This window comes from Oreochromis niloticus, linkage group LG3, assembly GCF_001858045.2.
Source record: "Oreochromis niloticus isolate F11D_XX linkage group LG3, O_niloticus_UMD_NMBU, whole genome shotgun sequence".
NCBI lineage: Eukaryota > Metazoa > Chordata > Actinopteri > Cichliformes > Cichlidae > Oreochromis > Oreochromis niloticus.
This window is the reverse complement of record NC_031967.2, coordinates 36,145,549-36,170,145: the sequence shown is the minus strand read 5'-3', so window position 1 is coordinate 36,170,145 and position 24,597 is coordinate 36,145,549. Positions and strand designations below refer to the sequence as shown.

Sequence of the window (24,597 nt, the reverse complement as noted above, 5' to 3'; positions counted from 1 at the left end):
ACGGGTCTGGGTCAATTTTGACCCATCTTTTTCTGTTTCTATTTTGTTTTTCTAAACATATGATTTGTTGGGGTTTTTGAGTTGAGCTTTTGTATTTAGGGTTATTCTTGGTTTTGCTCCTTTTACATTACTTGGTGTTCTGGCCTTTAGTTCAAGTCACTGTCGTCTCTGTTTCATGTGTTATATTCTTTCTGTCAGCCTTCTGGTGTGTAGTCTGCGTCTTTGTGAATTGTTTCATGCTTCCTGTTTTATTTTGTAGGATTGTGTCTTATGTCAGTGTGTCCAGCTTTGCTCCTCCTGTCTCGTTAGTCCTATTTCTCCTAGCTTTGTCTCCCTCCTGTTGCCCATTCCCTGATTACCACCCGGTGTATATTAGCCCTGTGTTTTCCTGTGCTCAGTGTTGCGTCGTACCATCAGACTTGCCTGTGTGTTTCAGTTTCTAGTGATTCAGTGTCAGTTCATGGTTTGTCACCAGCGAAAAAGCTGAGGTTTTTGAGTTTCAATTTAGTGTCTGAGTCCTGCATTTGGATCCACTTCTCCATCCGCCTGCACACAGAGCCCTGACAACCTCTAACCCAAGCAGATTTACCTAACTGGATCACTTTTATTTCCCAGTAAAACCAAAGAATTTTCTGAGATATGTCATCAAAGACTGCTGTTCTGTGCTGCAGGACAGTGGTTTCACGGTCAGTGTTTAAACTGGTATAAACTGGTTTCTTTGACACTGAAGTGTTGATGTAGGTAAATAAACACACAGGTGCGAGTTTCTGTTTATTGTGGTTTGAAGACATCCAGTAAAGAATCTATAAATGTGTTTAGTCATGGATCATGTTGTGTGTAGCCCATTCCAGACATCACGAGTCTGCTGAATACATGAAGCACCTGATTCTTATTGGATCAGAAAAAACAAAGACAAGGACCAGGATCCTGCCTCATTCATTGGAAGATGGTGTAGGATCTACATAAAGAGACAAAAACAAAGAGCAAATTCTTTATCCATATTATGAAAACTTGATCAAACTACTACTGCAGGGGTTTCAAACTCCAGTCCAAGAGAGCTACCTTCCAGCAGCTTTTAGATGCATCCCTACTCCAGCACACCTGAATCAAATGGTTGGATTACCTCTTCAGCATGCCATCAAGTCTGTCAAAGGCCTGGTAACAAGCCATTCATTTGATTCAGGTGTGTCGAAACCAATGTTGGTCAAGTTACTTGAAAAAGTAATCAGTAACTAATTATTGATTACTTCCTCTCAAAAGTAATCCTGTTACTTTACTGATTACTTATTTTCAAAAGTAATTAGTTACTTAGTTGATTAGTTACTTTTTAAAAAACATAATACACAACCTGAATAGGTAATAAAGCGATAGATCTTTCAGCCCAATTCTACTTTTTCTGCATAATCCATCACATAAAATGTTATCAAATGAAAAAGTCTTTTTTTAAAACTTGTTTTATTAGTTTTAATCTTTTAACTTTATGCACCAAGCACAAATTTAACTATATGCAACATTCTCGGACTGGAAGAAATTTGTTCAACACTTAAACCTATTGTATGCATATTCCAGCATATAAAATAAAATAGTTTTTTGTGCAGTAAAACACTGGTGCAGGTGTGCCGCAGCGGCCATGTCAGTGGAAGGATCTGGGAGTTTCTCTCTGAATTTCATATTCCCGTGGCAGTGTGCTAGGTACTTACTCAGAAGTTTAGGGGTTTTTTTGTCTCTGTAAAAAGAAGTTTTCTTCCCATGCAGTGTACAGCGGACGCTAATGTTTTTGTCACTTTTTACGGAATCAAACTCAAAGTAAGGTCAGTACTTCCGTGCTTTAAACACTGCACGGTCATACTCTCTCCTGCACTCGATATATTAACCATTGTTGATCTGCACATGTCTGTTACCACACATGTCGCCCTCACTTACATCATTGTCATGAGACACTCTCACGAAAAAAATCACGGTTTAGTAACGCAGTAACGTAGCGTGATTACGGGAAAGTAACAGTAATCTAATTACCTTTTTCGTGATAGTAATCTTATTTTACTCATTACTTGAAAAAAGTAATCGGATTACAGTGACACGTTACTTGCAATGTGTTACTGCCCATCTCTGGTCGAAACAAGGATGCATCTAAAAGCTGCAGGACGGTAGCTTTTGAGGACTGGAGTTGGACACCCCTGTTCTACAGCAATGGTTCAGTGAAAACCCCATCTCAACTAGTATGAAATCCCTCAGGTCTGTCAAAGACATGGCAATCCCTGAGACTTCAAGCACCTGAGGCTATGTTTAAATAGATAGTGAATCCAAACCTCCTATACAGGGATAGCTGGCATCTATCATATCTGAATGCAGCAGTAAAATTATACTGTGGTCTGAATATGGACTTAAAACTTGTGAGAAACTGATTTAAAACTATCTGAAAGTGAATATAGAACAAATATAGTCTAATAAAGACTGATATAAAGTGCTGTTCGGTGGTCTAACCTCGGGCTTTCCACCTGTAGAAAATAAATCCAGCCAGAAGTAAGACCAGACCCAGGGTCAGTATAGAGGCTCCGATGGCAGTCAGTGGCGTTGATTCAGATGTTGATTTGTCCGAGGATGACTCTGAGTAGGACAGGTGACAGACAGAGGCCAATAGTTAAACAGACAGGTGAGCAGTCAGATGCATATTTGTGTGTACAGACAAACAGACACACAGACAGGTATTTACCCCAGTCAGTGATCAGAGGTTCACTCAGGCTGACGTGCTCCACCACACAGGAGATCTTCTCCCCAGACCTTCAAGACAAACATCACTGATTCACAGACCACTCACAGAACTGGATCTGAATATAGACCTGGACCTGAATCTGGTTCCGATGTGGACTCACCTGGGTGTGTACTCCAGGTAGGAGTGGGTCTGGTAGTACCAATCACCATTTGGCATCACTTCAGTGGAAGTGACATCAGAGGTGACTTCCTGTTCATCTCTGAGCCACCTCACTTTGATCTTATTGGGAAAGAAGTCGTAGACACTGCAGACCAACATGGCAGGATGCTGACCAGAAAGCGGGGTCTTGGACTTAATTCTGACCCTGGGCCGAACTAAAAACCGCACAGACATTATATTTCCATTGTGGCAATAATATGTGTGATGATATTTTTAAAGTGTTTTATTGACAAAAACATTTACAGTGGCAGGAATGCATTTCATACTGATCTGATACCAAATCATGTCATGAATACAGAAGCTGATACAGACCTTTACCTTCCATCTACAGAAACACTGTTAGCTGTCAGAACTCCCATAATTTCTTGCACTTATAACTAAATAAATTACTGCAGCTGCAAATTTCAAAAAAACAAAAGAGATTTTTTTTTTCAGCTCAAAACAATTTTATTTATATAGCTCCAAATCACAACAGTTACCTCTAGGTGCTCTATATTGTAAGGTAAAAACCTACATTATTACAAGGAAAACAGAGAAAACCGCAACAATCATATGACCCCTGTTAGATCTAAACTCACAGACCTCGCTGTCTCAGAGACCTGTCACTGTGAACAAAGCAGACACTCAGAACTCAATTGGTTTTCTTACCGGCAAGGGAAGCATCTGGGTGAGCAGTGTTGCCATTCGCCCATCCAAGCAACAACTTCAAACCTGACTTTGTCTTTTGCCTCTTTTATTGACAGCAGTGGTTACATACAATTCAGTTAGCCACGTGACTGTTAAGGCAAGCATCTGTGTGTGTGTGTGTGTCACTTCCTGACACCATACAAGGCATGGCTTCTTATCAACCTTTTCAGTCACCCTACACAGGATGCAACCTTTCAACGAGCTGACATGTGAAAACCAGAAGTAAACAGTCTTGCACCTTAGAAGAATAGAACCTTCTGGTTTCTAAATGTATAACAGAAAATTATAGTGATGACGCTGCTTCCTCCATCTCATGTCTGCACTTCTAAAGCTGAAAATAAAGCTTCTAATCCTCTTGCTCTTTCTGCACAATGACAACCATATTAGGACACATAAAAGCAATGGTTATATATATCTTAGCACAAATGACAATCTCAAAAGCATAAACCCTAACAACCCCCTAGAAGCAAGCTTTTTGTCTGTAATTGAAATAAAAAACTCCCTTTCATACAGATGAAACCAAACAAAGGGAGGATTCAGGTTCACCTGATCCAGCCCTAACTAGGTGGTTTAGCAAAAAGGTTTAAGTTTTAAGGCTAATTTTAAATGATAAGAGATAGTGTCTGTCTCCCGAATCCAAACTGGTAGCTGGTTCCACCGAAGAGGGGCCTGAAAACTGAAGGCTCTGCCTGCCTATGACATCCTGATAATAATGAATTACAGTAATCAAGCCTAGAAGTAATAAATGCATGAAGGAGTTTTTTGTTGTCACTCTGGAGAAAGCAGTCCCACTATTTTTTTTTTAAATATGCACATTGAAGGACATATCATGGTCAAAAATGACACTTTTTGGAATTAAGAGATTTTTTTTTCAAATTATAATTATGATTTAAAATATACATGTTGTCAGTATGAGTATCTGTGGCATTAAAAATGGGAAGTTTCACCACCAGGATGCAACACAAACTGTATTTACAGAAATATTTGTTAAATCATCTATTTATTTTTAACTTTTATTTAAAGTTGTAATTTATCTCTGAAATAATAATAAAAAAAAATAAACCATGTTTATGTTAACCCTTTTTCTTGAATTTTAAAGACACAGAACTCCAGCAGACTCAGAAGTCCTAAATGTATTTAAACCTTCAGGAGTTTAAGGATTATTAAACTGAGTGATTCAGAGTGTTGGTCATTATGAGGCTGAACATGATCATCTGATAATGTCACACAAACTACACACTCACCTGATTTAGCTATAATAGCCTGATCATGAACATCAATGTTGTGGTAACAGTATTCCGTTATCATTTGTCTCGATGAATTCAGCAGTGCAGTATTATTGTTCAAGATCTCTGCCAGCATCACTCCATACTCAGTGAATCCAACATACTGCTCCACACTGCTGCTGAACCTGATGTACTCTATCTTGTTGTAATAGTGAGAGTAGATGTACTCCATGTCCTTCAGCTCAGTGGAGTTAAATTCACAACGATCCACTATATACTCTAAAAATCCATCTGAAGAACAAAACAAAACCACAGTGAAGTGCAGACTGTGGAGTACTGATCATACCTGCTGTTTAATGGAAGATTAAACATGAACTTGTGTTGTATTAACAAGTGAACAGTGTATTAATCAGTGTATTGCAGAGTTTATTGATCAGTGATCCATGTATTGATCAGTATATTGATCAGTGATCAGTGCATTGATTATACCTGCTGTGTGGATGCTGATGAATAGGAAGGTGTAGAGAAAAGATGAAGCCATGTTCCTGAGTTCTCCAAACAAATCAACTCAGTTTCAATGAGAGCTGCTTTAAAAACCAGATGAGACAGTCACATGATTGCAGTGTCACCTGTTAACAGGAAGATCTCTCTGAGATAGGCTTTAGCTATATCTGATCACCCCACCCACCCCTTTCTTCTCTGGCTGATGCAGTGCCAGGTATGGCGCTGTGACTAAGGACTGTGGCAGGTGGTGGTATATAATCTAAAGACTTTGGACCGTCCAGATTGAAACACTGTGACCCATTTGTTCAGATAAAGATAAACCAAATACAACATGATCTGGCTTCTATAAAGTGTGATATTATTCTATGTTGGGGATGAACAGTAGGTTCCAGAGATACATGTTGGACTAAGTGAAGCTGGAAGATGTGAATTTTTGAGTGAAGATAAGGCTGAAAAGACTCTTGAACAGAACTAATTAAAAGATTAAAAGTAGATTTTTTAAAAGCAGCTGAGGACAGTCTGATTGTTTTTGACATCATGTTCAAATATGTTTACGCAGTTAAATACAGTCAGTAAATGGTGCAGAGAACATTTTAAATGTAAAGTTTTAACCAGCAAATCACCAAAATTAGCATCTGACATAAGAAGTCCAACAGTAAAACATGTCTAATCTGTTTGTTTTTTATTTTTATGCACACCTTCATTTTGTGCTTCTCACGTTATAGCTGAACAACTAGATTTGAAAACATAAAACTGATTAATGTCGATTCCAGCTTTAAGTAAAGCTGATGTTGGAAAAATAATGATGACAGAGTGGAGCAAGCTGATTAAAATGACTCTTTTCTCTGCTATTTCTAAAATAAATATCACTGTCAGTACTGACACGTCTTCATGCCCCTGCTGCTCTAAATTCAAATGGAGGTTCTGCTCTTTATTTATAATGTGAGCTGCACTGATGATCACTCTCTGCCAGTAACTCAAGATGACCATACTCAGAGGTGATAGGTCCGACTGATCAGCTGCTCTGAAACAGGAAGCTAAGAGTTTCTTTCTTTTGCCAGTTTTCTGGAATAGATACCAGGTTAACACCTGTTTGTTGAAGAAAATCTGAAAAATGTCACTGTGCTAATGTCTTCTTTGTTACCTTAAATTTATATCCAATACAGCCTACTGAAACTCCTAGAGTGGGGGGGGAAACTAAAATATTTTCAAAAGTCAGCAACAGCGCACTATTATTAATAGTCCAAATTGCAATGCAGTAGTGAAACACATAACACTTCTGGGCATAGATTGAGATGGCTGAGCTCTAACATCAATAGATCTTCAATCTAATTATAATATAATATAAGCTTTCTCTTATATCAGGTGATACTGATGATTCATAAAACATAACAAAACAAAAAAACTGACTCATGTTTACAGGTGAGGATTTATTTCAAATTATGGTTTATTTACATTTGTCCAAATCATATACATGGAACAGACAGCAAAGATAGTCAACAGATAAAACTGAGTTTAAGAACCCCTAAAAGGATGGATGGATTGTTCAGACTGATTATGAAGACCAGCTTACCAGCTAACAGGTTACATAGGCATACTTTCTGATTGGTTAATGTTGCTTGTCACTTTTATTTTGTCTGGCATTTTAAACTGAATCTGTTTAACAGTGTGAAAATAAAGTGAACGTAAGGCTCCATGTAAACACAGCCAGGGTCACATGAATGAAGATCAGAGAGCAGAGCAGCAGCCTTAAACGGCATTGTGTACAAAAGCACTGATGACACCATCAACCCAAGACAATCAGATGCACTTGTTTGCTTTGAGGATGAAGAAGGTTCCACCTGCAGCACTGAGTAAGCCGATAATCACACCGAGTCCACAGAACACTGCAGGTCCAACACTGGGCTTAGGTGTCTCAGGTGTCTCAGGTGTCTCAGGTGTCTCCACATCTGGAGGCAGAAAGAGATACATGACACAGAAATCCTTCAGACTGTGATCTGATTAATTATAGCTCAACAATGTGAACCACAAACATGAGCTGAAAACTGTCAGCTGATTAACTAAAGTCAGCTGTTCAGGTTAATACTGGGCCAAGGCTTTGTGAAATCTGCAGACAGAAACACGAAGACATGAACCTTCATAATTGTGCACTATTGTCTCTGTGTTTCAGTCTGTCTCCTCTGTTTAAATAAAAAGTTTTTCTCACTATAGATCTTGGTCAGTGGTTTGGTCAGAGCCAGATGTTCCACCGTACAGCTGTAGACGTCTCCCTGCTGTGGGATGAACTTCAGTCTGGCGATCTGGGTGAAGGTTCCATCTTTGTTGGGATAGGGAGTGTTGATGCTGGATCCTTCAGTCGTAATCTGTTCATTCTTGGTCCAGGAGACTTTGACAGGAGCAGGATAGAAACCAGTCACATGACAGATCAGAGTGTTTTTGACTGTGAGCTCCACCTCGTCTCTGGTGTAGATCATCACACCTGAAGGAGCATCTGTACACAAACACAACTCAGGCAGTTAGAGGACGGTTGAGGAATCTGCAGAGTAGAAAATCTTTTGCCTTATCTGAGATAAATTACTACTTCAATGAGCCTGTCAGGTCTGTCAGCATGGAAACACAACAGACAGAGTTTTAAATAAAGAAACTTCAATGAGAATATACATGTTATAAAATACACTCATATGGCAGTGAAATGGTCAGTGGGACCCATGTAGAGGCTCCTGCTCTAAAACCTGAAATGAAAATCTTTAACTTTTGGGACTTGAAAGTGTTGAAGAAAATCTTCAAAACAAATAAATGTAGAGGTTTGTGAGTTAGTAATGGTTTGTACTGGGAAAGTATGGAACATACAGTATGATAAGAGGGACACCCCTATGTCAGCCAAATATATAATTTGTGTAATATACTTGGATATTTATACTTGAGCTATTTTAATCTACTATAGCTATTTGTTACATTTGGTAACTTTGTAATATGTTGTATTATTTAATTTTGTTTAGTCTGTTACTGTTCTCTATCACGGGCTACGTCTCTGACCCAGCATTTTTGAGGTTATTCTGGATTTTTTAATCTCTTATGTTAGGTTGTGATTTTAAGTTCCTTTGCTATTCTTATTTAGGGTTTAGTTGAGTTTGGTTTGTCATTATTATCATCTCTTTCATGAGTTTTTGTATTCTGTTTCTTGTCCGTCATGTGTTTTAGGGCTGTGTATTGTCAAGCTTTTATTGTCATGTCTACGTCTCCATGTTTCCTGTTTTATTTTGAAAGAGTCTGGTGTGTTCTGGTTCATTGTGATTTTCCCCGTAGCATCATTAAGTTCATGTGTGTCAGCTGTTTCCCCATGTGTTCCCACTTGCCCTGATCACCTCCTGTGTATTCAAGTCCTCTGTTTCTTGTGTTTTGTTGTCATGTCGTCTGTTTTGTCTCTCATAACTTTAGTTCACAATTCTTAGTTTGTGTTTTGCAATTTTGTTAATCAGTTGTGCTTCTGGGTCCTATTTACAAAGTACACCGGCATACTCCACCTTGACAGTTCTCAAACTTGGAGAAAGTGTGACCACATCATTTCTTCTGCGATTAATAAAGTATTCTGATTCATGAAACCCACCACACGCTACATCATTTATAACCTAACCTCACTAATCATATGACACTGATGACAAGATTAACATCGCAGTAAATTTAATTCCAGATTTTAGTTGATTAATCTAGATTGTATTGAGTGTTGTTATAAGTTTGTGTGTGCCTGTATGTGTTTACCACGTAGTGGAGGGTAGTCCTTCATACCCTGCCGACTAAGCTGCAGTAACTGTCTGCAGGTATATAAATTAGACACAGCTGTTTCATAAGCTCCATCTCCGAAGCTGATAGGATCGATAAAAGGTGGCTGAGGATAAACATCCATCTGTTTCTCAAAGTCTGCGTACCAGAGTTCTTCACGATCCAGTCCAAACATGACCTCTCCATTAAAGTCTGAACAGCCAACAATATGAATGTCCGTATGTAGAGCTGAAACACATTGATGAAATTCAACAATAACCATCAATCAATAACCTGATCAAAAAGCTGCTGACTGTCTGTCAGTTTAAAGAGAGAAACTCACAATCAGCGGAGACACAGAGCACACAGGAGAGGAAGAGGAGCAGCTCCTTCATCTTCATCAGCAGCTCTCACTGACTAAAAGAGTTAAACTGTAACTGTATGAAGTCTCTGAGTGAACTGACAGAAAGTGCAGCAGCAGGTGAGCTCTAACACACACACACACATCCAATCACAGAGCTCACAGCTCATGATGTCATAAATGACACAAACACACACTCTCACTCACACACACACACACACACACACACACTATATACAACTATAGTATCTCACAAAAGTGAGAACAAAGCTCACATTTTTGTAAATCTTTTGTTATATCTTTTCATGGTACAACATTGAAGATATGACACTTTGATACATTGTAAAGTAGTCAGTGTACAGCTTGTATAGCAGTGTAAATTTGCTGTTCCCTCAAAATAACTCAACACAACCATTATTGCCTAAACCGCTGGCTATAAAAGTGAGTACAAACCTAAGCTAAAATGTCCAAATTGTGCCCAATTAGCCATTTCCCTTCTTGGTGTCATGTGACTTGTCAGTGTTACAAGGTCTCAGGTGCAAATGGGGAAAAGGTGTGTTGAATTTGGTGTTATTGCTCTCAAACTCTAATACTGGCCACTGGAAGTTTAACATGGCGCATCATGGCAAAGAATTCTCTGAGGATCTGAAAAAAAGAATTGTCGATCTACATAAAGATGGACTAGGCTATAAGAATATTGCCAACATCCTGAAACTGAGCTAAAGCATGGTAAAGACCATACAGCAGTTTAACAGGACCGCATGTGCTCAGCGTCATATCCAGATGTTGTCGGCGGTGTTTTGAGATGTGAGAGATTTGCAACGTTCAGCCTGTTTGGAGTCTAAAGTTAGTGTGTTGTCTTGTCTAGTTAGTGTGTTTTGAGATAGTTAGTGTGTAGTGTAGTCAATAGTTTTGTTGTGTGTGTCAGAACAATGAGGCGACTGCTGAATGTTACAGGTGTTACAGGAGTGATACATCTCCTGTTGTCAGGCCTGCAGGTATCAGGCTGTTGTTCTCCTTTATGTCATAGTGGACAGAAATTATTTTTTGGAGTGGCACAAATAATTTGTGTGGCATCAAATTTGATGCAGAACAGCTGATTGTTCTGTAAATAGTTTGAAATGTTTAGTTAAAAAAACACCTTGGCTGCATTTTTAGGTAAACAGCTGCAAAAAACTTTGTTGTTTGCAAAACTCAGTAACTTTTTTGAAGAAGTAACTCTATAATGAATTGCCCAACATTGGTCATTATATTCTGTATTTTGCAGACAGAGAGTTACAGGACTCTCTCCCAGACCACAGACTCATAATCATAATACAAGTGAGAGCTTAAGAAAAAAAAAGAAAGTTGTGTTTTCAAAATTGGAGTTCAAGTTATTTTTCCTTCCAATAGTGTTAACATACTACACAGGTCATGAACAGGATTTTTTTTCATTTTCATTGTAAGTGGGCTAAAGCAGTTAATTAAAAGTAGTCTAACATAAATGTAAATGCTGTAATTTGGTTATTTTAATAAACCATGTAACTTGGATGGATTCGATGATGTCTCACGTCTGCTGTTGCTCACAGTGGTCCAAGGAACTACTCAGGGAGTTTGTGTGTTTGCTCAGACACATGAAAAATTAGAGGGAAGATTGCTTCTTGCCATAAGCTGGGATGGGCTCCAGCCATTTCACATTTACTTTTATTGTACTTTCTTTTATTGTTTTTATTCGTTTATTCTTTTACTGGGGGCACTTTGGTCAGCACTTCAACTGTAATGACCTTCTGATAATTTCTTTTCTTGCTTTCAAAAACATTATTAACTTTATATCTCCCCTCTGCTTCTGCACAATAAAGTCTCAAGATTCAGAGGCATCAGACCTTTTAGCACTGTTTAGTTCATGTGAACATCATTCCAAAATGGACTCAGTCAGATTAGGTTCTATTTCAAAGGTGAAGGTGATCCATGTGTGAGAAACATGATTAGATGGAGAATTTTTTTTCGACTGAAAAAAAGAGATAAAACAGTGACACGGGACAGACAAGCTTTTAATTATTCTTTTCCCAATTTTTCTATGTTTCAAAGCAGCAGGGAGGAGATGTTTTTCAGAGTGAAATTGATGGCATAACATTTTATAGTTCTGCTTTGAAGATATTTTCACCATATGATCAGAGTTTTGTCTTTACTAACGTGCGTTCTTTATGTTTGAATGATTTTGAAACATTTTAAATTACTTTTATACTGATGATGTTCTGACATATTTGTCCAAAATTCACCCAAAGGTCCTCAGTTACCTGAGGAGTCAGCCTGAAGCTGCTGAGCAAATAGAAACACTGACACTATACCACATCTCAGTCAGGAGTCACAAACTGTCCATTCAACTAGCGAATCAAGGACAATTTAGTCACATTTCACAGTATTTTACTAAAACTACAGAAAAAATATGTTGCGGGACAGAATTAAAGTCTTAGTTTACTTGAAGGTTGAGATAATAGCACATTCATTGAATTTTGTTTCAGCACCAAACCTTTTTTTTACTTTCACTTAAGTTTTGGGAATACAACAGTCAAACTTTGATTAAACATTAAACATTTATATATGAGTTCAGAGATTCACTGGCTGCTTAACAGCTGCTTGTTTTATTTTATGACGATGTTGGGAAGCAGTCTGACTTTGTTTCCTGGTTTTCTGACCTCAGAGTGTGTGATCTAAATAGCAACAGCATCTCTGTGGTCTTCCATGTTGTAAAAGTCATGAGGTCAAAAATAAAAGCAATGTGATGGTGAATATATTCTCTGGTGAAAATAAGATGTAAAGCAGATCACAAAAGGTTCTTTCTTCAGTCTAACATGTTTTATGCAGATGATGATGGGACCACAGGCTCTGCATCTCCAAAGTTTGGTTCATTATTTGTTTGATTATTCAAAATTTCAGTTTCCACAAAATGACATAATTGAATATATATATGCAAAATCAGTTTATTCTTATAAAAAGTGAGATAAGATATAGTGATATTATAATTGTATGAAGACTATGTGAGTATAAATGTTAGACTGTATCAGTATTCCCCAATTTTTGTTGAACTTAGTCTTAAAACACTTAAGTAAAAAAAAGGCTATATAAGAACCAGTCAAATTCTGGAGGATCAGAAAACAAAACCAGAATTACTGTAAATGTTTCTTTTCCTGGTGAATCAGAATCAGAATACTTAATTAATCTCAGATGAAATTATGTGGTCACAGTTGCTAAGTAAGTACAGTAGCAAACAAGTCCCTCTTATCAACTTTAGCGGATGTGCAGATATTAAGGCTGTACAACTATTACAATGTTTACGTGTGGGGAAAAAATCAAAGCAGCTGAACCAGGCTGGATGCCAGTTGACGCATGGTGAGGCAATTGTGCCACTGGATGGGATACCTGCAATCCCAGCCTGATGGTTTCAGGCCTCACAAAGTTAGTTGTAGCTGCAGAATGTTATGTAGGGACTCGGAAAATCTAGTTATAAAATGCAATGGCCTTGTTTTTCTATTAAACTGGTAACAAATAAACTTTCTTCCCCTATAAATAAATCTGTTCAAAGGTGGTGGTTCACAGTGGACGTAGATGGCCTATTTTACTCCTCCTTCAAACCATCTGTCTTCTCTTTCCAAAATGTGAACATTGGGATCCTTGAAAGAGTGACCTTTGACCTTCAGATAGAGATGTTCAGGTGAGTCTTGTCCTGTTGAGGTGGTTCTTTATGCTGTGCCATTGGTTTATAGAAGTATTCAGTAAAAATCAGGAAGCAGCAAAAAGCCACGGTCATAGCTGAGCTCACTATCATCTTTGCAGTTATTATGATCAATATCCTCCTCATCATCATCTTAACAACCATCATTGTTGTACCACTGTGTGTGTGGTTGATATGGGGAGTTCCTTTGGTAGGCAGAGGCAGTCTGTGATGCTGTAACTATGGAACAGTGTCTATCACATGTTGTTAATATAGCTCTGTTTTTAGCTGTTTAACACATAGGAGGTAGCAGCAGGCCAGTCTTTGTCATTGATAATAACCCAGCTATCGGGGACCAAAAGCCAGTGAAGTCAGTCAGGAAAAGGATCCGGCATAAAATCTTGGGCAGATTGTTGAAGCGAGGTTAAAAAAGAGATGTTATGATTGTGGAAAAATAAACTGAACACCAAAACTAAACTGATTTTCTGATACTTATTGAAAGATAAAAACTTTGCAAAAAGATCCGTACTCCATGGACATCTTTGAACTGGAATTAACCAAGAGGCAAGATAATAAAGGCTCCTTTGTAGCCATTATGTGGATGCAAGTCAGTTGAGTGGTTGTGAGTAACACTCTCACCATCATGTAGGAAGTAGCTTGACAATGAAGTGCGTCATGACCTTGAGCAAAGCTTACAGTTAATTGTTTTCCCATCTTCATACATGCTTTTCTTTTTATGATAAAGTTAAAATTACATACTAATAGTAAACAGGTTAGATTTTACCATGACAGTGATCAGTGAGCAACAGTTTGGCTTCATGCTGAGAAAGAACTCTACAGATGTAATCTTTGCTTTGAGAGTGTAGCTGGAGAAGACGGTCAGAAAGAGCTTCATTCTGTTTTTGTGGATCATAGAGGGCAGATGTCACGGTGTGGAGTGACGAACTGTGTGGGGTTGTTGTGCAGGAGTTGGGCTCAGCCTCTTAGTTCCAATGACTGGAGCTCTTCTCTTATGCTTCAGCACACTGAGACATTTTGGACAATTTCCTGCTCCACTTCCTGTTCCAACATCACTGGTCACTTGCAATTTTTAACCTGCAGTAATGTTAATTATGATGGTGTCAACACTAACTCAGGAACATCAGTTTCTGCATATAAAAGAACAATAACATAGCATGGGAGGGGGTGGAGGGATAATTAGATTTAGATGTTAGTGTTTTATATTTGGTGATCGTTGTATAAGTTTCATCGAGATTGCGTCCCTGTTGAAGAGCAGATACAGACATACACACATGCATACACTATGATCATTGTAGTCAGATATTCTGATCTAAAATTCAAAATATATCTCTTTTTTTGAGATATTTCTTCTCCATTTGCTCGGTACATCCACCGGTCTCATTACTGTGTGCATGGATGTTTACCATAAAGAGAGTGGCCTCTTTAATCACTGAGAGCTAGGACAACATGTCGTTCAGGGTGAAAACATAAAGAGATGCTTTGTGTCACTCGTCTACACTAATTTCTGTATTTATGTGTTCTGTAAAGAAGTGATGCCAAAGTTTGTTTTATTTGTCATGAAAGAACTGTTGAAGACTGTCTTTGATTTAAAAAAAAAGACTGACACAAAAATAAATCTAATTTTCTTATAAACAGGAAGTCATTTACAATAGGAAGCAGCAGTGTTGACATCACTCAGATGTAGATGGTTTAAATTTATTTGCACAGAATCTGAAGTGATTTTAGTTGTTTTTCTTTAATTATTATTTCCAGAAACATTATTTTCAGCTGTATTACAAATAAATTAAAACGAGATGTATTTTATATATATGTGTATTTTGAAAATTATTATCTGGCAATGAAACAGATGTTTAACAAAGAGAGTCATAAAGTCTGTTGTTGGATTACATCTTGCGCCAAAAAGGTCCGACTTTTAGTTCTGGGCTCTGACTGCCTGCAATGTTCATGTGACCTACAGATCCATACTGAACCTGAACGCCTCACACAGTCGAAAAGACCTCCCTCGGTTACTGTAGTCTACAGAGGAGCAGCGTGTCGTGTTGTTAATGTCGTGTTTTCTTCCTTTTTTTCTTCCTTTCTTAAAAACAAAACAAAACAGCAGACAGACAGACAGACAGACAGACAGCACAGCAGCTGCTGTTAGTCCCACAACAATGTGAAACTTTGTGCAGCCCCAGCTCTCTGCTTGTGAACGTATAGTTATTCTCTGAGGTTGGAGCCGATCAGAAGCAAGCGAAAAAAAATATACTTGTTGACACTTTGGTTGAGAACTAACTTCCGATGTGAACCATCTGAACCCCAGCAAATTATATAATTAGCTGTGTTGTCATATGTCTGCACTGTATATGTCAGAAAATCTAACCAAGTAAGACAGTTCTCTGCAGCCTCTTTCACGCTAACAATACAGACAGTGATTACATCTTTAAAAAGAGAAATTCTAGTAAAAGTAATCTTACATTGCTGTGCTGCGTGAATACCTGCACCAACTAAATAAATGATTGGACTGCATTTGATCGACTACTGTGTGTCCTCAGAGAGTTTAGGGCTAGTTAGAGAATTAAATGAGGGTGGAAGAGCTTACAGGTGACTGAGGTGAGGACTATGGTGTGGATGAGAGCAGCAGCGTTAGCCTGAGGACACCTTGTGGACACTCAGAGGAAGACAAGTCTGTGTGCTTTCATGGAAGAAGTGAGCAGACTTCACTAAAGAGAAAGTCATGGAAAAACAAGCCATGTGATGGAGTCTCCTCAGTATGACAGACATGTTTAAACCTCTGTAATATTTGTGTCTGCTGCACCAGTTTCCAGTGTGTAGTAATTAAATGATTAATTCTCAGTTTTGCTTGTTAACTTTCAGAGACTATGGGAATGTATGTGAGGGGCAAATATGTTTGCCTCTGAAAAAGCTGACTACAACAGAGTGGAAATTCAGAAGGGCAAAAAAAGCCCCAGCATTCTTTTTTTCTATCATAGCTGGCAATGCATGAACACTGGGTCATGACAACACAGTAATTAATACAGAATGCATAAATCCTGGCAACAACCTTGCCACTAATGTAGGTAACATTGTGCGGTCTACAAAGAAGTCTGAATGATCCCTGACAAACACTGCTACTACCACAGAACCAGATTACCATGAGGTAGAAAACAACATGAACTTTAGCTGAAGAGGTTTCTGATTTAGCTCAGCAGAAGAATCTGCTCAGTGCTCAGACACTGATCTGCTGGGTTTCACTTCTTGGTTCACTTGTTCATTTTAGAGTGAAGGGTCACTGCAAATCCAGTGCAAAGAGTTTCTCAGTGATCACATTTATCCTGATGGAAGTGGGGCCATCCGTAAAGATAATGGCCCATATCCAGTGAGAGCTTGCTGACTGTGTAAATAATGTGAGTCTTATGCTTTGTCATTCACAGCCATCAGAGAGTCTCTCGCTGAGTTCCAGTGACCTGCAGAACCGCTACCATCGATCACTGAAGCTGTTCTCATAAAACATTGACGTTTTACTTTAAGTTGTCCCCTGTCTGCATTTCATAATGCAGTGAAGGGTTAAAATTATGAGTCCAATCAGTACAGCTACTTCTCCTGCTCCCAGGACCAGGCCAGTGATGAAGCTGATTCTTTCACTTCTCTCAGCTTTTGGTTTTGGTGTTGCAGGTTTTAGTTTCACCACAGCTGCTATAAAAAACAAAGGTTTGACATAAATATGAGGATTATTTGTTTTTTCGGGGGGAAAATGGCATAAAAAAACTTTTTTCTTTTCATTTTGGCATAAAAAGGTGCCACAGACCAAAAACACAGCAGTGAGTTAAAATAAAGGTATGACTGAATAAAAACTGCAAATTCTATTATTCAGCCTGAACGAAGGTTTGCGACTAGCTTCCCATCAACCTCGGCATACCTGAATGGAAACCCCCAGGAAAGGACTGTGAGGGCAAACTACAAGAGAGTTCATTTAAAGGTTTATAACTCGGGGAAGCCCTCAGTGGGTGGCTGGTAACCTGATTATGCACTGGTGACATTTGTGTTTACAAAAAGAGGAAGTTTTTCACTAACTTTCGATTTCACTTCCTTCAACTGTGAAATTGTATGATTCTGATAAATGCATGGAGAATGTACTTTGCATATGTGATACTTTGGTCTAATATAAAATGTGCTTTAAAAAAGAAATTAATTTTCATTTGAACTGTTTTCGCTCAGAATGTTTTTAATCTGAAACTTAAAGAAAAATTATTAAAGACAACATGATTTTTGATATGTTAGAAAGAAGGAAAATGGTTAAGGATTTGAATAAATTTTGTGAACCTACCGGTGATGTTGAGCCTGAACTCTTTAACCTTCTTTCCAAACTCAGTGGCCATCCTGCAGAGGTAGCTGCCCGAGTCGTTAATCCTGACTCTGGACAGTTTAAGTCTGACTCGTCCTGTGGTCAGAGCGTCTTTGTCACACTGAACACGTCCAGCAAACTGCTCATGCTGAGGCTCTTCAGAACTACTGTCCATGTTAAAGAAAACCTTCAGCTCAGGTAACTGCAGGCAGTGGATCTTAAACATTGAGATGGTGATGTTGACTTTTGATGCAAACTGCCATTCTACTGTCACATCGCTGTTTTCCTCACCTTGATAGAAAAGAGCCTCATTAGGATCTTTAGACATTTCTAAGAGCAAGAGAAGGAGAGAGGAAACATTTATTTACTGGATCTAGACATTGTCAGCATGCACTTATCACATCATACAACCTATGAAGGCTATCATAGTACTTTAGTATTTTTATCTAAATATACGGGTTAAAATTTGGAATTTTATATAACATAAAAATGAGACATGCTGTGAAGAATAACCACCTGTGTTTAGGACAGCATTGCTGTGGACCACAGAGCTACAGGTGGAGACACTGAGGACCAGGTGGACTTTGTCTTCAGTTCTCTCTTTTAGAGCTTGTCTTTTTTCCTGTCTTCCTGCCCTCATCCCAACCAGTCACACCAGATGTGACTGCTGGAGGTTTCATGTTGTTAAAAATTGTTTTTTTTCTTCCCACTGAAGATCATCTAATTGTTGGGGTTCTATGTAATACTGTAGTAATACCTTACAATATGGTGCTAAATACTTTAAATTGAATTGAAATAAATTTCTGGCAATTTAAGAAATTGGCAAAGTTATTATTCTTTGTTCTGATGAGAATATAAATGCTTTAACCAGGTAATGATATTACCAAACTATCAATCAATTATCAATAGACTGTATATAAAAGATGTGGGTGGCCACAATGATGACCATTCCTGTAGATGTTAATGAAGGAGTAAACTTACCATGGACATGTGAAACCAGCATCATGAACAACACGATCCAGCAGATCATCTTCTTCCTATGAGAGAAAAGAGATCATGGATACACATGATGGTAGCACACAGAATCATGATGACAGCACAGTACAACAGTTAGACTGCTAATATGGGTAATAACCCACATAGATGTGGCACAGTGCTACAGCCAGCCCCACTGATTGGTTTCCATAAACATTCACAAAGTTAAAGCAGCACAGCAGCACTCTCACATCGAATCCTTTACCAAGTGAGTGACTGTCCTGAATCCTGTGAGTCCCTCAGATATCTTCCACCTGCTAACGGCTTCCAAGACAAGTGTTTCCTTCACTTTGCTTTATGTAAGCCTTTGCATTCGTGTGGACAGATTTGGTACACTCCGCCAAGCATCTGTGATGAAACAGGAAACCAATATAACATCTGCTCCTGACACTCGTGAACTTTTGTAACCACAAAGTAGTTTCTGTTGTTTATTTTCAGTTTCAACTTAAAACATTGTTTTGGTTTGTAAATCCAATGTAGTGAAAGAAATGCAGAGAGAGTTACAAACGCACATGATACGATTCACAAGCCTAAATAAGAATTTACAAATGTGTGCAGTGATTGTGTAACTTTTGAGGACTCACAAATGTGTGTTCCAATCCACACACAAATACAATCAATCTCACCACACCTAAAATTAATTTACACATTTATTTATTATAACCTGAATAAATACTGATCACTTATTTATTTTTAAGTTCAGCTTCACAAATCTGACAATTCTTTCTTTCAAAAATCATCTTGTGTCTATACATGTCTAAAAAAGTGGGGCTTCTTTTTGCTCTCTTACAAAATTTTAAATGTGTGTGCAGGAATGTCCTGATATGCACAGATGACGCCACACTCCCACATGGGGTTTTGAGACAAATTTCCCATAGCAGGTCTGTGTCACATTGACTACAAATGATCCTGTTGAGGAGACAGAGAGGGAAAGAGAGGAGCAGACACACTGAGAACTGGAACAAATCTGTTGTTGAGCTTTATTTGGAGTTCATAAAGTGAAGCTGTAAACTAACCAGAGACACATGAGGTCAAAGGTCAGTCAGTACAGCTAGAAGAAGGAAACTCTGTTAAATTAGATTTAAATAAATTTGGAAACAGTTTTGTAGTTACACAGGATTGTTTTTATTCTGTAGTGGGAAAAACAGGATTCATTTCATGTGAATGTTTAGAAAATCAAGGAAAATATCAACAAATTAAGGCAGCACGATTTTCATTATGGTTTCAAAGAGAAAATACATTTTATGAAGATTTGACCTAGAAGAAGATGACAAAGGTCCAAAGTAACATTATATATATATATATATATATATATATATATATGGGGCCGGGACTGGTGAGTGTCAGCACCACAGTCCAGGATGAGACAAGAAACATCCACGAATACATCACGAAGATGGCCCCAACTGACAGCGTGCTCAGTGAATACCTCAGGCAGCAGAAACCCAAGAAAGAGGAGGAAGGCGAGGAACCATCATGGAAGGACAGGCCCCTGCACGGTATGTACCACCGGCAGATAGAGGAGGTGGCTGATATACAGAAATCCTACCAGTGGCTGGACAAAGCTGGACTGAAAGACAGCACAGAGGCACTAATCATGGCAGCACAAGAACAAGCTCTGAGTACAAGATCCATAGAGGCTGGGGTCTATCACACCAGGCAAGACCCCAGGTGCAGGCTGTGTAAAGATGCCCCAGAGACAATCCAGCACATAACAGCAGGGTGCAAAATGCTAGCAGGCAAGGCATACATGGAGCGCCATAACCAAGTGGCCGGCATAGTGTACAGGAACATCTGTGCCGAGTATAACCTGGAAGTCCCGAGGTCAAAATGGGAGATGCCCCCAAGGGTGATGGAGAATGACCGAGCTAAGATCCTGTGGGACTTCCAGATGCAGACGGACAAAATGGTGGTGGCTAACCAACCGGACATAGTGGTGGTAGACAAACAGAAGAAGACGGCTGTAGTGATCGATGTAGCAGTTCCGAATGACAGCAATATCAGGAAGAAGGAACACGAGAAGCTGGAGAAATACCAAGGGCTCAGAGAAGAGCTCGAGAGGATGTGGAGGGTGAAGGTGACGGTGGTCCCCGTGGTAATCGGAGCACTAGGTGCGGTGACTCCCAAGCTAGGCGAGTGGCTCCAGCAGATCCCGGGAACAACATCGGAGATCTCTGTCCAGAAGAGCGCAGTCCTGGGAACAGCTAAGATACTGCGCAGGACCCTCAAGCTCCCAGGCCTCTGGTAGAGGACCCGAGCTTGAAGGATAAACCGCCCGCAGGGGCGCGCTGGGTGTTTTTTTTTTATATATATATATATATGTGTGTGTGTGTATAATAAGAAACAGTTTTGAATAGAATTCAAACTATGAGAATTTTAATCTCTCACATTCTCACACAAACATATGGCTGTAATGACCTGAAAGCAGGTGAGGGATGTCACTCCCTGGCACATTTTAAATCTAAACACAGTGAGCTGAGGTTGAGGTTGGATGTAAGATGCATGAGTTATGTTATAATTATACTGTAGTATGGCTGGTGTGTTCTATGAGTTAAAGTGGCAATTGGTGGACAGGCAGTGATTATTAGCAGTACCCTGTTAAATCCACCAGATGTCACCCTGTTTATTTCAGGTAATTGTACCTAGTTATTTTATTTAATGCTAATCTAAGTTGGATATCTCATTGTTAAGTTCCATTAATTCATCCATCCATTCTCGTCCACTTATCCTTTTCGGGGGCTGGAGGCTATCCTAGCTACCATAGGGTGAGAGGCAGGGTACACCCTGGACAGGTTGCCAGTCTGTCACAGGGCCAACACATAGAGACAGACAACCATTCACACTCAGATTCACATCCACATTCACACCTATGGGCAGTTTAGAGTTACCAATTAACTTAACCCCATTTACTGCATGTGTTTGGACTGTGGGAGGAAGCCTGAGTACCCGGGGAGAACCCAAACACGGGGAGAACATGCAAACTCCACACAGAAAGGACCTGGCCAGCTGGTGGAATCGAACTCAGGACCTTCTTGCTGTGAGGCCACAGTGCTAACAGCAGTTCCATTAATATTTTGATTACTTTCTCAAATATCATTTGTAGACAATGATGATTTAGATCTTTTTTTCTTGTAGTTGTCTTCCTCAAGCTTAGCTCATTATAGGAGTATTTTATAGAAGTTGTTTTCAAACTTTTAAAATGTAAAACCTTCCTTATATATACTCTAAAACTTCATTTATATGTGGAACCACATTGGACTCCACCTTTTACCTCTCGTTTAAACAGTGAGTCCTAATTCCATCCTGGTCTGACAGCACAGCCCTTGAGATACTGTCAACTTACACTTCTTAATAATATCAAATGAAATGTAACTTTATGCCACAATCTGAAGAGATTGCCGGAAGCAGTGGATACTTAATGTTTAACACACAGCAGTGTCAGAGCCACACATGCAAGAGCTGGTCCAATTGTTCTGTGATACAAGCAACCAGCTTGAGCTTTGAACCCACTGGTTGGTGTTTTGCAACTGTTTGAAATACAAAATTATATTTCAGAACTATTATTTGATATCAGATAATTCATCTTAGCAAAGCAAAAAAAAAGAAAAAACAAAGGGGAAAAAGTTCTAACACATTTGATAAACTGCTTAACTTTTCACTTGGTGTCATTTCATTTTATTATTTGCTTAATGTTTTGAATTGATGTACTTCAGTGGTTAGCAGTGTTGGATTTCTGTGTAGATATATACAAATACATTTTTGTCTTTACTGTCAAACATCAAATCAGACTAAACATTTTTGTTTTTGATCAATAAATACAAACATATTTTTTTGAATTTGTGAAATGTCAGAACAAAGAGAGAATTGTTATGTATTTTTTTATGACTTTCATCAAAGTCAGAAGTATACATACACTAAGTTTATTGTGTCTTTAAACAACACGATGATTCCATTCTGAGCTTAAGAAGCTTCTGATAGGTTAACTGAGTCCATCTGATTAAATTGGTGGCACACATGTGGATGCACACCCTCAACAGAGAGAGTCGTTCTTTGGCATCATGGGAAAAACAAAAGAAATCAACCAAGACCTCAGGATGGGAATTGTGAACCTCCACAAGTGTGGCTCATCCTTAGGTGCAGTTTCCAGATGCCTGAAGGTCCCACATGCATCCGTTTAATACACAAGTATATAAAAAAGGGAATGTACAACCATCATACCCCTTGGGAAGGAGATGGATTCTGAGTCCCAGGAATGTTTTTTTTGTGCGAAATGTGTGAATCAACAGCAAAAGACCTTGTCAAGATGCTAGCTGAAACTGGTAAGACAGTGTCACTATCCACAGTAAAACCAGTTGTGTACCACCACAAGCTGAGAGGTTAATCTGGGAAGAGAAAGCCAATTCTTCAAAACCACCATAAAACAAGCCAGACAACAGTCTGCAACTGCACATGGGGGCAAAAATCTTAATTTCTGGAGACATGTCCCGTGGTCTGATAAAACGAAACTGTTGTGCCATAATGATAAACAGTATATTTGGAGGGAAAAGGGGGAAGCTCTGAAGCCTCAGAACACCATTTCAGATGTGAAGTATCGGGGTGGTAGCATCATGTTGTACAAAGTGGCTTAAGGACAATAAAATCAAGGTATTCGATTGGCCATCACAAAGCCCTGATCTCAATCCCACAGAAAATTTGTGGGCAGCACTGAAAAGGTCAAATTCATAACAGAGATATCTAATGTTTGTTACTGAGTACTCATTCTTCCCCACATGGTTTTGTAGGGCAAACATTTCTACAACAAGGGATAAATCTGTGGGAGTAAAAGGAGCCATTTATAGTCTGAAGAACCAGTAATTGTTTACTTTTGGAGAACCACTGTTGACGCGGGAAAACTCTGAAATTATTATTGTAAAAACAACTCGTTTTTAAGGGAGAAAAATCAGCAGCAGGTAAGAATGTTTCTGTTCTCCCTTTGCTGCTTGAAGGATATCACTGACCTTCTGTGATCTCATGTTGCTGCAAGTTATTTCCTGTGTGGAATCATTTAACCCTTTAAAGCCTGAACCATGAAATAATTTTCAGAAAACTAAATTTTTTAAATTTTGAAAAATAAAAATCCATTTCAGGCAAATTAAGGACATAGATGTAAGTAAAAAAAAAATCCATTGGACAACATAATTTTTGGCACCAACGGCACCTCCCCGTATGATCTCATCAGGCTGTGCTGGTACCTCTGGCCCCTCCTCTTTGTGATCTTTAAGCTCCACACAGGCGATCTATGTGGGGAGTGCTGACTGAAGCACAAAGACAGGATGTTTAAGCTGTAAGTATTTATTTGTGTTTTTGTTTTTTACACTAAATGTTATGAGTAGCACTGTCGAGCACAGGAGGCTGGAAGCCAACAGTGCCATCACTTTGGCTGAAAGCTATAATGGCATCAACACTGCTTAACATCAGGTGAAAGGGGTTGTCTTTTTTTGAAGGTGACTAAAAATGTGTCTCACTGTGGTTATAGCTGTGCAGATTCTTGAATACTTCTGATACTATCTAAGCATGAAGTGTTTAAGTCTTATAAAATCTGAGCCAGAGACACAGTTTGGAGGACTAGCTGTGCTGTCTTTATTTATACCTCATCTTCATTTCAAAAAAACAAAAAACAAACAAACAAAAAAAACATACCATATTGAGGGAAATAAAACATCTTATTGTAAATTGGGAAAATCTAATGTATGAATCCCCTGGAACAAAGACAATATGTTATATCAACTGTCTCTTCTCTTCTCTTCTCTTCTCTGCTATTTGAAGGAAAATTCAGCTGTCAGTGGCTGAAGGCGGAAATACAGCAGCCTGTTGTTTATCACCATGATCGTAAACCGAGAGGAGAAATCCACTTTGATGAATCCTTGAAACACACAGGGGAGGTTATATGGACTGTAGCATCTCTCCTCTTTGCTCGCAGCTCTCTGAGCTGGACAGGATGGAGTCTCTTTCTCAGACAGATCAGGAACCTCAGCATCTGTGGGGGGAGAGTAATCACATTAATGAAATGGATGTGAG

General features: G+C 38.8%; 3 protein-coding genes and 1 long non-coding RNA gene across 4 annotated transcripts in view; 1 reads left to right on the top strand and 3 right to left on the bottom strand.

Annotated features, from left to right (window-relative positions):
* The window catches only part of LOC109198941 (polymeric immunoglobulin receptor), a 204,059-nt gene that overhangs the window by 98,851 nt on the left and 80,611 nt on the right, over nucleotides 1–24,597 (top strand). The gene's annotated exons all lie outside the window — the stretch shown is intronic.
* The window catches only part of LOC109198969 (uncharacterized), a 140,314-nt gene that overhangs the window by 50,189 nt on the left and 65,528 nt on the right, over nucleotides 1–24,597 (bottom strand). The gene's annotated exons all lie outside the window — the stretch shown is intronic.
* On the bottom strand, nucleotides 759–5,395 carry LOC100628564 (MHC class II beta chain). Its single transcript, XM_005455859.2, has 6 exons — nucleotides 5,335–5,395; nucleotides 4,864–5,136; nucleotides 2,874–3,087; nucleotides 2,714–2,781; nucleotides 2,485–2,607; nucleotides 759–958 (listed from the first exon to the last, which is right to left on the bottom strand). The coding sequence occupies exons 1-6, from the start codon at nucleotides 5,384–5,386 to the stop codon at nucleotides 933–935; spliced, it is 756 nt and encodes a 251-aa protein (XP_005455916.1). The 5' UTR covers nucleotides 5,387–5,395; the 3' UTR covers nucleotides 759–932.
* Nucleotides 6,772–9,592, bottom strand: LOC100690392 (RLA class II histocompatibility antigen, DP alpha-1 chain). Its single transcript, XM_005455858.4, has 4 exons — nucleotides 9,452–9,592; nucleotides 9,109–9,357; nucleotides 7,556–7,840; nucleotides 6,772–7,298 (listed from the first exon to the last, which is right to left on the bottom strand). The coding sequence occupies exons 1-4, from the start codon at nucleotides 9,507–9,509 to the stop codon at nucleotides 7,150–7,152; spliced, it is 741 nt and encodes a 246-aa protein (XP_005455915.1). The 5' UTR covers nucleotides 9,510–9,592; the 3' UTR covers nucleotides 6,772–7,149.